At 39.8% G+C, this 14,874-nt stretch overlaps 1 protein-coding gene across 1 annotated transcript in view; it reads left to right on the forward strand.

The window, feature by feature from the left end:
* CAMK4 (calcium/calmodulin dependent protein kinase IV) overlaps positions 1-14,874 on the forward strand; it is a 169,406-nt gene that overhangs the window by 94,157 nt on the left and 60,375 nt on the right. The window contains exon 5 of the mRNA XM_074166544.1: positions 13,145-13,217. Coding sequence (XP_074022645.1) covers positions 13,145-13,217 — 73 coding nt within the window. The remainder of the gene's footprint in view (positions 1-13,144; positions 13,218-14,874) is intronic.

Here is a 14,874-nt window from a genome sequence, read left to right on the forward strand (position 1 = left end):
AATAATTTAATGGAAATATGCAGCCAAGATGTTTTGCACTAGTCACTCTAAATCAGCATTAGCTCTCCCTTTCCTCTCTTTCAGCTGGGCTAAAACACTCGTGTGATTAATGGTTTCATCCTGCTACACAATGGCTGCCCTCTGAGTTTTAGTGAAGGTAATTTAGCTTTCTGCCTTCAGGCAGACTTCCCCTCTCATGCTTAATCTTTTTAATCCGTACATCTTTTCACTAAGCATGAAGGAAATGTCCTGACTTATATAGAGGCCTTGCGCACTGTTTCCTCTTCACTTGCATTACTCCCAGCCCAGGAGAAACCAAAATGACCCTGGAAAATCTCCTGGGCAGTGGGGTTGTATCCGATGTGGAGGGAGAGCTGTGACCCTATCTTGAGATCCACTCTACAATTATCTTCAAGCCAATACCCTGTACAGAGAGTGTGTGGGCAAGCAGGACGCCAGCATGGCCAGGGACCACTCCAAGGGTTTGGAGAACCTTAATGTTCTTGCTGCACAGTTATGTTAGTTTGAAAACCAGGCAATCTTTCACAGGCAGCAGAGCAACTTCTCTACTCTGGAGGTGTTACTCTTATGCCTCTTTCAAATTAGCTGTCAGCAAATAGTATGACTAGGTCTGTTACACAAACTCATCTGTTCGTACCCTAAACATCTTCATTGCTAATTCTGGTAATAAGCTGGTACTTTTTATACCAACTGTTCTATTGCTGTAGTAATTTTCCATCCCAGATGTCCATTCTTATTTGGAATAGCATTTAAGCTGCAGATGAGTAAGTTCTTTCACATACACATTTGCTTTATCAATAAGATAAGTTTTTATAAATACTCCAGAACTGATTAGTTTTCTAGAATCCTATTAGCATTGTTGATGTGCTGCACGTTTCATGCCACTCTAAGTTCTGGGTAATAAAATTATTCACTCCCTTCACCATATTTGGTATTTCTGTCAAATCATCCATGTTATTGCTAAAATAAGCTTTCATTATGACAATTTTTCAGTTGTGTTACCCAAAAGGAGATAAATTTAAACAAAAGTATCAGTTAGCCATCTGAATTAATATAGCTGAAATCAGGTTGGTTTTGGTTGTGTTTTTTAAAAGAAATCTGTTTCCCAGATTTTATAAATTACATTGTAGGACATGCCCTGACATACAATATTCTGCCATCCCAAACACAGCAAATACAATTCTACATTAAATTGGAGAAGTTTGTTTAAATTAGAATGTTTGTTGCCTGCTTGCGTGACAGTTTCTGCCAACTCAGTAAGTGAGCAGTGACAAAGAGCTTTTGAAGTAAGACAGACCAATGGATGAACTAACCAAGACAGAGAGAAAACTACAATAGATCTAAATTAACTGATATTCTAGTTCTTACCAGATGGTGTGTCTCCAGTCCAGTGCAGACACATATGACTGACATTTGCTTGGCCCTCCTCTTTCATGTACTCTTTCAGTACTCCTTTTGCAGTACTATGTCCAGCTTTGGATTCCTCAGCATAAAAAGGATGTGGACCGGTTGAAGAGAGAACGGCCATGAAGATGATCAAAGTGCTGGAGCACCTCTACTATGAAGACAGGCTGGGAGAGTTGGGGTTGGTCAGCCTGGAGAAGAGAAGGCTCCAGGGAGACCTTATAGCAGCCTTCCAGTATCTGAAGGGGACCTACAAGAAGACTGGAGAGGGACTTTTTACAAGGGCAGGTAGTCGTATGACAAGGGGTAATGGCTTCAAACTGAAGAGGGTAAATCTAGATTGGGTATTAGGAAGAAAATTTTCACTATGAGGGTGGTGAGGCACTGGAACAGGTTTCCCATGGAAGCTGTGGATGCCCCTTCCCTGGAAGAGTTCAAGACCAGGCTGGATGGGGCTTTGAGCAACCTGCTCTAGTGGCAGGTGTCCCTGCCTGTGGCAGGGGGGTTGGAACTCGATGATCTTTAAGGTCCCTTCCAACCTAAACCATCCTATGAATCTGTGACATGCATGGTTGAAGTGCATTAAACCAGCGGTGTTTTGACAGAGTCCTGAGGGACGATCCTTTGCTACGGCTCTGAGTGTCCCAGCAGCAGTGTCCCAACAGCGGTGGCCATGTTCCCTACACTGCCACGACACCGAGAGCAGGCTGCTGTCATACTGGTCCTCACCAGGGCAGGAGCTAGCTGAAAAACAAAAACCCAAAATCAGCAGAGCAGTACAAATACATGGCAGAGAGATCACTCTGACATTTGAACGGTCTTTAGAGGACTGTGTTTCCATTACACGTGTGGATAGGAAATTTCAGGAGTGGCAGGCAAAGGTCAGCTTTCATCTCCCTCACATCTTCCTTCTTACCTCGTCTTGTTACAAAGAGCATTGCAGAGCTATAGTTCAGACCATAGACACATCTTTTACAAGAGAAGATTGAGTGATGGAAAGACATAATGAAATTTGGTTTTATTAGGTTTTTGGATGACATCATCTTGTGCATACAGAAAGTAATAAACCTTATGTGGATACTTTTAAAAGGCAGATTTATAATCAGAAAGCTTTTCCACATTTCAGCTTTTCTCCATTTACCTAAAAGCTAAGAGAAAGCTACAGGCAGAGTTGATGGAATTAACCCTCTAGGTGCTTTCAGATAAATGGGACTGAGTTTGAGCTCAAATAAATGGAATTAACCATTTTAATATGAATTGAAGATGACAGTGGAAAAAAGAGTTTAAATGCAGTGACCATAAGAGAATGTACAATGAAATGACACCACAAAAATTGATGTAGATTTCCTGGGAAAAAAAAATAGACTTGTCTCATTTATATAGGCAAATTATTTGTAAAACTATTTGGGTTTTTTAACACATTTTTATTAATAATCAATAAACCTTCAACTATTAAAAAATTTGATTATATAAGTAGCCAATGGCCTCACTTTTTTGTGTTAACCCCTTTGATTATTACCTTTTCAATTTTCTTTATAGTTCTTCCCTTTTAGAATAATGATGATTCTTCTTAAGCTTGGTTCAGTTATACTTTTCTCTTGCCTCTTCCTTTTGCACTCTGTCCCTGCATCACTCTTTACTTAAGGGCAGTTTCTTGGTGCTGTTAACTTTGACTTCTTTCCTGTCGCATGGTGTATTTTGTGAGATTCTTGGCCACTTTGTTGATTTGACTTTGCTTCTAACAATTAACCTCTTTATTGTTACAGGCAGTAATGGGTCTTGCAGTGCAGTGAAGTCTGATATCTGTCTCTTATGGGCTAACTTTTTTTGAAGTTGGTCTTTTCCATTCAGATTTTATTCATATCTATTGCCTTTCAGCTGAATCACACCTTATTTATGCTTACAGAAATTAGAATTGCCTAGGGACACCAAAAAGATTCAAGGAACTAATTGATCGCTAAAGTGGCAGAGTTTTTTATAAGGGTTTTTTATAAAAGGGTTTTTTATAAATTAGTGGCAGAGTAGCATCTTTTATTTGTTTCTGAGCTCTGGTCTTATTATGTGGTGGCAGACTGTCTTCTGAACAGGGTCAGGGCAGTCCTTTGGACTCTGTTTCACAGGAGCAAGTTAGAGTCCCCTGACTCAGGACTGGCAAAAAAAACCAAAGAGGTCTGACTTGAGTATGCCAACTACACCCTATTCTCTGAAATCGGAAGGCATCACACAATTAGCTCTTGTGAAAGTGCTCTTTGATGTTGTAATAGCTCATTTAGTGTCTTTTGATTTCAGCTGCAGTAATGATAAGAACCAGTAATTTAAGAAGTGTGTGTTAATGCTCATTTGTAGTCAATGTAATTTGATATTTCCTTCCTGTACATAGTTGTAATAATGCCTTTACACTTCTTTGTGGTCAGCGCCTTATTTTCTGTCACTGGACAGAATTACTCTAAGTCAGTCAGTATCTACCGACTACAACATTCTCTTCAAGATGAGAGATACAAATGATTTTTTGTAAATGTTTGTGCATAGGATACTACTTATGGTGTGGTCAAGCATGCACTTAGAATTAGGTGAAACACCAGGCGCCTGAGGGAGCACACTTAGAGCTTTATAAATGCCTAAATGGCTCAAGCAATGATGACGGTGCAATTATAATGCTGGCTGGCTTCCCATCACTCTAAATCTGAACTGATGTGACATTAAAACTTGCCTGGTTCTTAACTCCACTGTGGAAGGCTTTTCACTTAAACGTTTTCATTTAAAATGTCCTCATGCCTTCTTTTATTGTTGCTCGAGGTGACTTTGCAGGATTTGTTAGTGTGGTTATGTCCTAGTTGGGACCAGCCTGTATGTTGCTATGCCTACTCTGGGAACTGGGCAAGCCTTTTGGAGGTAGGACGCATCAGAGCCCGTGAAGTTCTTTTGTTTGTTAGGTATTATTAATACCAAGACTTCTTGTGATTAGAGCATCTCTGACATGCTTATTATTGGTTTTCTGCCACAGCCTCACTGCTGTAATATAGACATACGTAGTCTGGATGCCAGACAAACTAGGAGAGAGAGACCTGTTAAATGAAATAGGAAATTGATCCAGCCTTACCTGATTTCCTCAATTATTAACAAATTTAGCTTTCATATTTGTTTGAAATGAAGAGGGGTTTCAAGAGCTCTGTGCAGGTGCAAGTTGATGTATAGATACCTACAGCCTGTATAGCTGTAGGCTACATATACATATACATATACAGAAAGTCTCTGACTTACCTGCAAACTAATGGTGTTTCTGCTATGCCTCGATTCTAATTTTCTGGAAATTATAAAATCACTTAGAATGTGAGTGCTTTGTACATTTTGTTTCTCATTGCCTTTTTTTCTGTACATTATGACAAGAGCATAAAGGGAAGCAAAAATGTTTTAGGACGAAGTACAGTTATCTTAAATGTTCAGAGCACCCAGATGCTTGTCCTAAATGATAATTAAGTTGGGTTTTTTTGATGAAAGCCTGAAAAGCAAATCCTTTTCAGATAATGTACTTCTCAATTCAATGTCAAACTTTAACTGCTGGAGTGAGGAATGTATCACCCATCCATACACTGTAAGAGGTGCCAAGACCACACAAAGAGGACTGGGACAGGTAAACCTGAAATAATCCTGAACTGAATAACAATGACGTGAATACTCCTCCAGATTGTGACATAGAAGGATATAAGCACAACGTATGCTACGCAAGCAGTGCCCAGTTTCAGAATTTGATGGTCGTTTGTTTCACTCTTACTGGGAAGTAAGCGATGTGCCCAAGCGAGCTCAGGGGCAATGTGTTTAAAACATCATGGCAGCTACTGCTGTGGTTTGGCATGGAGGGCTGGACCAGGCAGGTTGTTCACCATCAACTGTCCTTGGGGGATCCAGGATTTTGGGGTTTGTTTCTTAAATACCTCTGTAATTTTATTCTGTAGGCTATTCCAGTGGCTCTCCAGCCTGGTAATAAGATTCAACTTCAATATTAGGAAAAACTTTCTGCAAATTTGGCCAAAATCAGTTTGCCTTGACCCTAGCAGGTAGAGAAGGTGATTACTTCCTCCTTTGTAGCAAATCCTTGTGCAGTGGAGGTCTGCAGAAGACTGTGAATTTTGCAGTACCAGCAATATTTCATCCCTGGTCATGTTTTCTAGTCTCAGTTACTGTCCGTTGAACTTCCCCTACATTCCTACATCTTTCTTAAACCGTCGGGCCTTTAGCTAGACAAAGAAATCCAATGGAAGCCTCACTGATTCTTGGCAAGGCAGCTTCATCAGTGCCTTCAGTGCTGCTCTTTCCCCCTCCCCAGGCCACTGCCTCCTTTGCAAGCTGCAGGCAATCCTTCTCTTTGCCCTCTCCCTGTTGCCCACAAGAAAGGGGCTGTGAAATAGTGAAATAACTCAGTTTTTCGCATTGCCTCGCACAGTCAGTTACACTGACACTTTCATTTGAGAGAGAAGTTTGAGCTGCTAGTTCATGAGCACAGTGTGCTTCACAACCTCTAGAAACAAAGGCTATTATTTTTAAAAATGTCTACTGAAATTAAGCTCCTGAAAGATGAACCTGTCTTTTTGAAAATGGTGGGCACTGAACTGTTCTTACTAATTTCACTGCAGTCACCTGGGTAATTGCTGCTTCTGAAACTTTCGCCATTTATTTCATTTTTCCCAGGCTTTTAATGTCTTAGAAATTCCTGATTTTCCTACAAGATATTTTTCTAGTTCTGTGGGCGCTATAGAAACGCTGAGTAGGAAGTAGAAAGAAAGTTACAGAGAGGAAAACAAGCCCTAGTATGAGATATTAGAAATATGCTATCTTTATCTAAATTCTCCTGCACACCACATTTATCAGAAACTGCCTTGTACTTAATAACAACAGAGGGAAAATAGTTTTCCTGAATGAATGCAATGCTGCATTTCATTTCTAAACAAGGTATTGAAGAAAAAATGTCTAGTTTGTGTGACTTGGAGTCAGATCCAAACCCAGTTCTGTATTTCCCATTATCCTTCTTCAGATCATGGGCAGGCAGTTTGAGTCACTAGTGACAGTTACAGGTAGTCTGCACTGAACTATGACAATGGTCATAAAATAAGGTAGAATCAGCAAACTGAATCAAAGCTACTTGTTTTATATTTATTACTCACAAATGCTGTGGTATGGAAAATGTGTAAATATTTAGAGAGAAAATATTTAGAGAGAAACCTTACTTTTTAACTAACAAATGCATCAAAGCAACAAGGAATCACCTCGGTACAGGTATGAGCCAATAGACCTGTGAATCATTCACTGAGAAAGTGTTCCTTGTGGAAACCTTTTTGCTGTTGAATAGAGTGATGTCATTTTCTTTTCCTGTTTCTCCTAATTTTCAGTCTCACATTTTATAGAAATATTTTAATTTCATTTTAATGAAATATAAGAAATTACATAAGAATTAAGTAAATATGTACAGAAAAAATCTCCATGACAACCAGAGAATTTTAGATAAATTAACATTTATTATGCAGAACCCAATATTTTAAAAAATTCTTAGTACATACTGGCATTGGAACAGATCTTGTATTTAAGTTGGCCAGTGCCTTGCCTGAGGCTGTACATGATGTAACAGAATGCAGCTCACAGGTAAGATGTGATGCAAGAATTTCGGGTAAAAGCCAGCTAGAGGCAGAATGAAATGACCCTAAAAACAGTGATGTCTTTTTTTGATATTGCAATTTTTATAAATAATTATCTAAAAAGCAAATACAGACATAGCATGAAGAAAGTAAAGAGAAACGATGTTGGAAACTGATAAAGTAATAAAAAAATGTTACTGTTTTGGATGGCTTAATAGATTTAGCAAGCCTTTTGCAAGCTACATGACATGTTCCTAGATTCATCTAATACTGAAATGCAACGAACTCCACAGTGTGAAGAAATAGTATTTATAGTAGCAATATTAAATGATGGCTAGATACTGCAAATTTTAGAGTAACTGTTTTGATTGATTAGCATAAAACCAATCTGAGGTAAGGGAAGCAAGAAACAGGCGTTACCTGCTCAGATTTCAGGCAAGGCTAGAGGGTGAGTAGGGTGGCCCATGTGGGAGGGAAGCAGGGAAATAAAGCTAAAAATAGGAGAACTAGGCCATTTAGAGTGTAGGGGAGGAAAAAGTAAGGTTGTCAAAGTAGGTAAGATTTCAAATTTTCTTGATCACAAGGAGTTGGAGAGGAGAACAGCTTGTGTTTAAAATCGCAGGAGTAATCGCACTGGATTCCCATACCCAAGAAAAACAAAAGAGAAAGAGACTTTGCTTTCAGGGCCAGGGAGCTGGTAAAGTACCCGTTTCTTGCACCATTTGGTTCCTCTTCTGTGTTGCTCCTGGCACTCTGGATGACAAGTTTTAGGAGCTGTTACCGTGCAGGGCTTGGAGTGGCTCTGCCCAGTGAAGGACGTACAAGCCTTCCTCAGTCTTAGCGGAGAGGTCTCACTGCTAGGCAGCAGCCCGTGCTGCTCGAGAGGTTAAGGTATTGGTAGTCTTGCATGACTGCCAATCAAGTCATGCAATCAGTCAATCAATCAGTCATTTAAGTGTGTGCCATTGGTGACTATCCCAGTCTAGCATCCCCCGGCAATGAGCGAGCCCTCCGCTGGTTCATAGCGGGTTGCTGGGTGGGTTTGATTCCTTTCTTACCACTGCAGCTGTGCCAGTGCTGTTTCTCTTGCTGGATTTGGAAAGATCTGGCCCTCTGTTTTGTTGCTCATTGGAAAATCAAACTTGAAGCCTAGTCCTTTCTGCCTGTGATGAAATGTTCACTTGTTTGTTTTCGTAGAAGATTGATTGTTTCCACTTGCTGCCTAACATACTTGTCATTAATCCCCAGATTCATGTATTCCAGTCAACTGTAAAATGGCATATCAATATAATTTTAATACTGCTCTGAAAATTGATTCTAAAATGACACGTTGGGATTCCCCATCTCTTTCTTCATTGATTTTCAGATCAAATGTGTTTAGTTTAGCAGGACTGTGCTCTTTTATTTTTTCCTACCAGTAATAAAGTTAGTGCAGAGCAAATGTGTCGACGATCTACCTCTCTTTACTGTGGTATCCCACTGCTTTCAGTGGCTTCGTACAGATGTAGCAAATTAAAGCATAGTTCCAAGTCCTAAGAATGTTCCAAAAGGAGTAAAATCCAGAGCACGGTCTTCCCAAATTATACTGCAGGCTGCAGAAATGTGGTGAATGCTCGTAAGATCTTACGCATCTCTGATGAAGATGTGCATAATGGAAGCACTGCAGGCAACATAGCAAGCGCTGCACTTCTATGGTAGAGAGAGGCAACACTGAAAACCGGCTGCAAAACTGAAGGATTTGTGTTGCCAGAAAACTTGCAGTACTCGGAGGGAACAGAAATGCTGGAAAGGCTGAGTGGAAGTTGGCAAGGATTACTGCAAACTACTAAACACACGTGTTTGACGATCACGTGGAAGCTGCCGAATTTCAACTACCTGCTGCGTATAAAAGAGCAGGCGTCACAAGAAATACATTATACCATTTCCACACACTTGCTGGGCGGTGTGACACTAAGGGTGGTTTTGCTCAGTACTAAATTTTTTGTAGCTCTGTTACCTGACAGCCCAAGGCTTTTCCACCTCTGAGCTTCAGCAGCAGCTTTGGTGGGGCGGCCGTGAGCTCTGGTTCGGGTTGCACAGTGGGGTGGGCTCTGCCAGGTGACTGGACCCTGCAGGCAGGCAGGGATGCATCTTGGCACCATGGTGAATAGGGCTGTTCCCAAGGGGCGTCTCCATCTCTGGTGGCAGGGAAGGAACTTCCCTGCTTCTCTTCATAGAAAGAGGCAGATTTGTCTCAAATATGTTCACATGTGCTTGGAAAGACAAGATTAAACACTAGTTTGTGTTTTAGGAGGCCTGTAGTTCAGTGTTCATCAGTACTTACTCTGTTAGATATGCGTGTGTTAGATGTACAAGTGTAAACAACTGAATCAGCATATTTCAATAAATATGGTCATGCAAGCATAAAAAAGTGATTCTACACAAATGTGATCAGAATATGAATCTTATCCACTTCACATTTTTGCTTGCTCTAGAATGTCATCTTCGATTTGAAGTGCTGTCTTGAATTTCCGGGATGTTTGCAACACCAAATTCATTGTTTTTCCAAGCTTTTTTGTTCTTTGACTTCAAGCATTTCTATATCCCTTCTTCTGGATTCCCTGCTGTCTTCCTCACAGTTTTTCTCTCCACCGCTCTTTTGGCCTACCTGGCTCTTTCATTTACATATCAAAGAGAGTATTTAATTAGTTCCTTATTGTTGCTGTTCCTGTCTTTCTGTCCTCTCAATGAATGTTTAATCTTTCTTCATCCATGCTTTTCTTAAGGTTCATTCTGTAAACTAAGTATAAATAATTGGGTTTGCTTCCATAATACAAAATAAGACATTTCTGCAGGTTTCCTTCCCATTAAGGAAAAAAGGGCAATGACTCACTGTTAATCTGCAGGCTGAAATTGAAAAATCTTTGTAAAGAAGCTTCATTGGTCTCAGGTAGGAGTGTTGTTATAATAGAGCAAACTGGCACACCAACCATTTGTCATATGTAAACTATTGCAGGGCGGATGGAAAAAATAGATATGCAAATCATCCCCCAGCATTGTTACAGGACCTAAACTACAGGATAATCTTCTTTCAGTACTCTTCCCTACTGCCTAATGGCCAGGTTTTAGTTTTAAAGCAGAGTGCCCTTAGAAATAAATTTTCATCTTTAGCAAGAAGTATGTCTTTTTTCATTTATTGCTGTTAAAGAACATTAGGTTTGCTACTTGCTAGATTATTATTAAGAATGAGATTTGTATTCTCAACAAGTCTGGATTCTAGACTCCTGAAAAAAATAGGAAGTTAACTGCATGTGACATTAGCTGTAATCGGCTTTGCCAGTGCATGTTATTCACATGTAACATCAGCAGATGAGTCAGGTGCGTTGCAGAATAATTCTACAGTTGTTTTTTATTGCTCTCCTGAAATCTGGGCCCACACTTCATTACATTTATAGATTGCGAAATGTAAATCACAATGGCTTCATCTTCAGTGCCTGTGCACTTCTTCTGTTGCATGTTTAACGTAAATAATGAGAGCAGTATCCTGCCCCTACCAACATATAGTTGTCTAAATTAGGGTGGGCTAGTTTTTACATGCTGTGGTCAAGAAGGCAGTCTTGAGCATCTTTTTGATTTCTCTTGTTTCCGGCTTATGGATGCTACAGACAGGAACCTTCTGGCTGATGCTGAATACTTTATTTGAATTAAAAAGGAGGAGGAAGCCAGACCAGTATATTTGGGGGAACAAAGACCCAAGCAAGAGGGTCAGCAGGGCTCAGGTCTCGCCATGTGATCTACCAGAGGGGGATGATTCAGCCTGAAATATCTAAGGAAGAATCTTACTTTCAAGCATAATGTAGCATTTTATTGTGTAATTTATGATTTGCTTGTAACCTCTTTCCCAAACTTGAGGCTAAAAGCCTAACATAATGTCTCATTGAGTAAAATTTGCTTTGTTTTATCCTTATGGTGGTAAGTTCAAGTAAAGCTTTCCCTAATGGTTTAAACAGATGACCAAAGCAGAGGAAGGGCTGGATGTACAAAAATGCAAAGAAGGTAAAGCAGTGCATATGGGATGGTAGCTGAAGGGCTGCAAGAAAAAAAGGTTTCTAGAAATAAGGCCAAATAATTATGCAGCCAAGAAATCGTGGTGAAATAGAAGAACTCCTGCTTGAGAGGAGTTGCTTGCTGTTACTGGTGCCACATGAATAGACTTAGGTATTTGTGAACACAATGGCTGTTAAGGTAAAGTAATAGCAGCTTGTTAGGAATATCCCTGTATAGGCTATTTTCCACAGTGCCATGCTTGTTACATCTGTTTCTGGTGGATTATTATCTTTGCATTGTTCTTTACTCTGCCTAATCTTCTAATGAGTATGGAGTAATGCTTTTCATATGTACATTAGTCAACACGTTTCCTGTCAGCTTTTGGAAAGCTGTAAGGACTTGCACTGACAGTAGCTCAATGTGAGTCTGTTATTTTACAGAAGGGATTAAAAGATAGTGCACAACAGGAGAAGTAAGGAGAAAGAAGTATACCCTTCTTGCCACAAGTAGAGTCTGTTTCTGGACCCTGAGGCAGAAGGTCTTTCCAGCGACTTTTGTCTTCAGACATTATAGGCTTCCTACTCTCCTGCCTCATGGGGGTTTTAGAACATTGTTTTGTAAAACTGGCTCGTGTGTTTGCGGGAGATCATTTTATAAAATGTCTCATAGGCACCACAGGTTCTATTTCTAGACAGCATCTGTCTGTGTTTTCTTGGGTTTTGAAAAATGAATATGGTAAAAAATTGAAACTTCAGGTCAAAGAACTGACCTTTAAGGTAAATCTCTGAGGGAGAATTGTTGTAGTTCACAAATACTCTGTGTAGTTAAATACAATAGTAAAAAGACTGTTGGGTGTCTTAAATGGAGCATTAGCATGTGTTAATGATAGATCCTTCTTTTATTAACTTCTTATATGTCATTGTGCAAATCTGTGTCTTTTGCTGACTCCGTTTAAACTGAACTATGAGTTTATGTAATGTTTCATTCTGTAATGGCAGTTCTTGGAGAACATGCAATGCAAATCCTGAGTCAGTTCCCAGACCCTGTGCCACTGGCCGTGTTCTTCTGAAAGAGTTGCGGTAGCACAGCTGGGCTACGGGAGGCCAACCCAGAATTCTGCAATAACCCTTGCTGCCCTTTCTCAGCAGCATAGCATGCAACATGTTGAAATTCAATGCTTCAGAACATTATCCTAACACAAAAAAGTATTTTCTTTCTTAATGTTTTTATCATGGTAAGGTTCCAGGGAGATAACAGTATTAAAGAAGAAAGTTGAGGTTTTGTTTGTTTTAACAAGGTTCAAGTGGCGTAAAAGCAAAGGGAGAAAGACAACCAGGTTTTCCAGATCATAAGAACTCATAAATATTGCTGAACTCACCATAATGTGCATATGGTCAGCATATTTACAAAATCAAGCTATAATGTGTCATCTATACATAATAAACATGGCATACTGGCTATTTACGTTAAGAAGAGAAAAACCTATAGTTTTATTTTTAATGCAACTGTGTTTCTTCAGCTACAGAGCCCCCAGTTTTCTACTGATGGGAGAAAAAAATAGAAGTGTTCATCCCATTTTACTTGAGGGATAATCTGAAGCTATAAATTTTTACACCAACGCTTTCACTTGAATAATTCAGATCTGTGTGTGAATAGCACAGTGCTTTTGTTTAATAAATAAATAAATAAATAAGGGCTGGGGGGAAGCTTAGGTTTATATAAAAAAGTGAAAAAGCAGTTCCTAAACGATACCTTGTTTTATCTGAGAGTAATTTGGATTTCTTGAATTTCAGAAAATTCCAAAACCTTTCAACTGAATGTGTATGTGTTATGAGCTTCTTATCTACTTGATATTTTGTCTCCAGTTTTTCATTTAACTGAGAATCAAAGGTAACTTGAATTGCAAAAGGGTTGTTTTCTCTTCTTTAGGAGGCACACCAGAGTGCTGGTCATATTTGAATTTGTTTGTTTTCTAGCTCATTTTTGAAAAGAAGCTTTTGCTGGCACAGTTTATTTACCTTAATGCATAATCCTGAACACAATTTCTCCTGTTGCTTTTTCTGTAGGATTGTGGAAAAGGGTTACTACAGTGAACGAGATGCTGCTGATGCTGTTAAACAAATCCTGGAGGCGGTTGCTGTGAGTATTATCTACCATTACATGCTCGGCACCTAATCTTTCGGCTGTAATGGCTCAATAAACACTTATGTGTGCAAGAAGCAGAGTTCACTGTAGACAGTCCAGACAAGTTCCCTCCTATAATTAATCTTGTATTGATTTTTTTAAGGTAGTGGCACTTTGAAGGGCAAGAAGTGACTTGGAATGGCAGTTAGCAATACACGTAATGCCCTAAGTCATCTGTTACAGTGGAGTGCATGCTCTGTCCAATCTCAAAAACCTGTAGAGTTCAGCACTGATCATTTTAGCCCCAAAAGTAATTAGAAATCAGTGGCACTTGTGTAGTCTCATGTGCATTTTTTGTGGAGTATGTCACAGTAATTTATTTGGAACCTTAAACAAAAGAGAGTGCATTGCTTTTCCTCTCAACTTAAAAAGATAATAGATGACTGAACATGTTAGCTGGTGTAAAGAATTACGAGAATTTGAGTCAGAGACTGCTGCAGAATATTGCCATGAAAGTGGTTAGGCTTCATTTGCAGTTGTTGGCATGAAGGTGACCCGTCACAGGTTTTGCCACTATGCAGAAGCATTTATACAAACAAGGCTCATTGCAAGGAAGTATGGACTACTGGGAAAGTGGATAGTGTAGGTTACAACATATCTGACCCAAAGTCAATTCTCACTGCTCTTCAAATTGGACATACATACCCAGAATGACCGTAATATTGAGAGAGATCAGAATAAAGTTTGTGAAATTCCTAATATACTTGCTTCCTTTATATTTTGTGAGGTTTTCAAATGTTTCAATTTTTGTGCAATTTTTTCACATTCTATTGCATAGAGAAAGGCATAAAGATTTTTGAGACAAGAAGATGAAGGCTTCTAGTGTTTACATACAGTATTTCTGTACATTATCCATACTTCTCGGTCACTTGCAGCTCTTCCATCTGATTTCACACCAGATGTTCACCAAACCAGCAATCAGATGCTGGGAAAGTACTTAAGAAATTAATTTGTCAAATGGCTATTCTATGTGCTAGGACTGATCACTTCCAGTGCAGAAAAGAGGGGACACATTTGACAAGGAAAAACAGTCCAGCTGCCATGTCAGCTGTCACTCGGAGCATTTCAGACAAATTGTAACATAGAGATGATTTTACTTTGTGGAACTAAGATATTAGCAAGGCCTAAGGAGAGAGAGGTGCTAAGGATTTTGCCTTCTGCTGTGCCTGGCCGTCTGACTTCAGAGTCAGCAGGAGATATTTTGGATTTTATCCAGTGGCACTGTGTGGTTGTCTGCAGCAGACATTTGGGGTGAAGCAGCCAGGTAGCAGAAAGACTGCGAAGATCTTGGAGCAGAGACAAGTGCCCAGAGGCTTGCAAACGGTGCAGATGGGACGTGACTGACTCTGGGTGTATTTCCAGACTGTCAGACTTTTCAAACAAAAACCGACTGTTGATCACATGGAAAAAAAGAGAGGTCAGCCTGAAGGGATCTTTTGAAGGATGGTAGTGGTGAGGCAGGATCTGTATAGATCATCCACGGAGACGCAGTGTCAAAAGATCTGTCCTCAGGAAAAGACTGGTGGTGAAGACTGAGCTCTTTGGAAGGTGCCTGGAGGTGAGAAAAAGGTAGTGCGGTTACAGCAGTAATGCAATTACTCAGAAGGAACAG

This window comes from Numenius arquata, chromosome Z (genome assembly GCF_964106895.1).
Source record: "Numenius arquata chromosome Z, bNumArq3.hap1.1, whole genome shotgun sequence".
NCBI lineage: Eukaryota > Metazoa > Chordata > Aves > Charadriiformes > Scolopacidae > Numenius > Numenius arquata.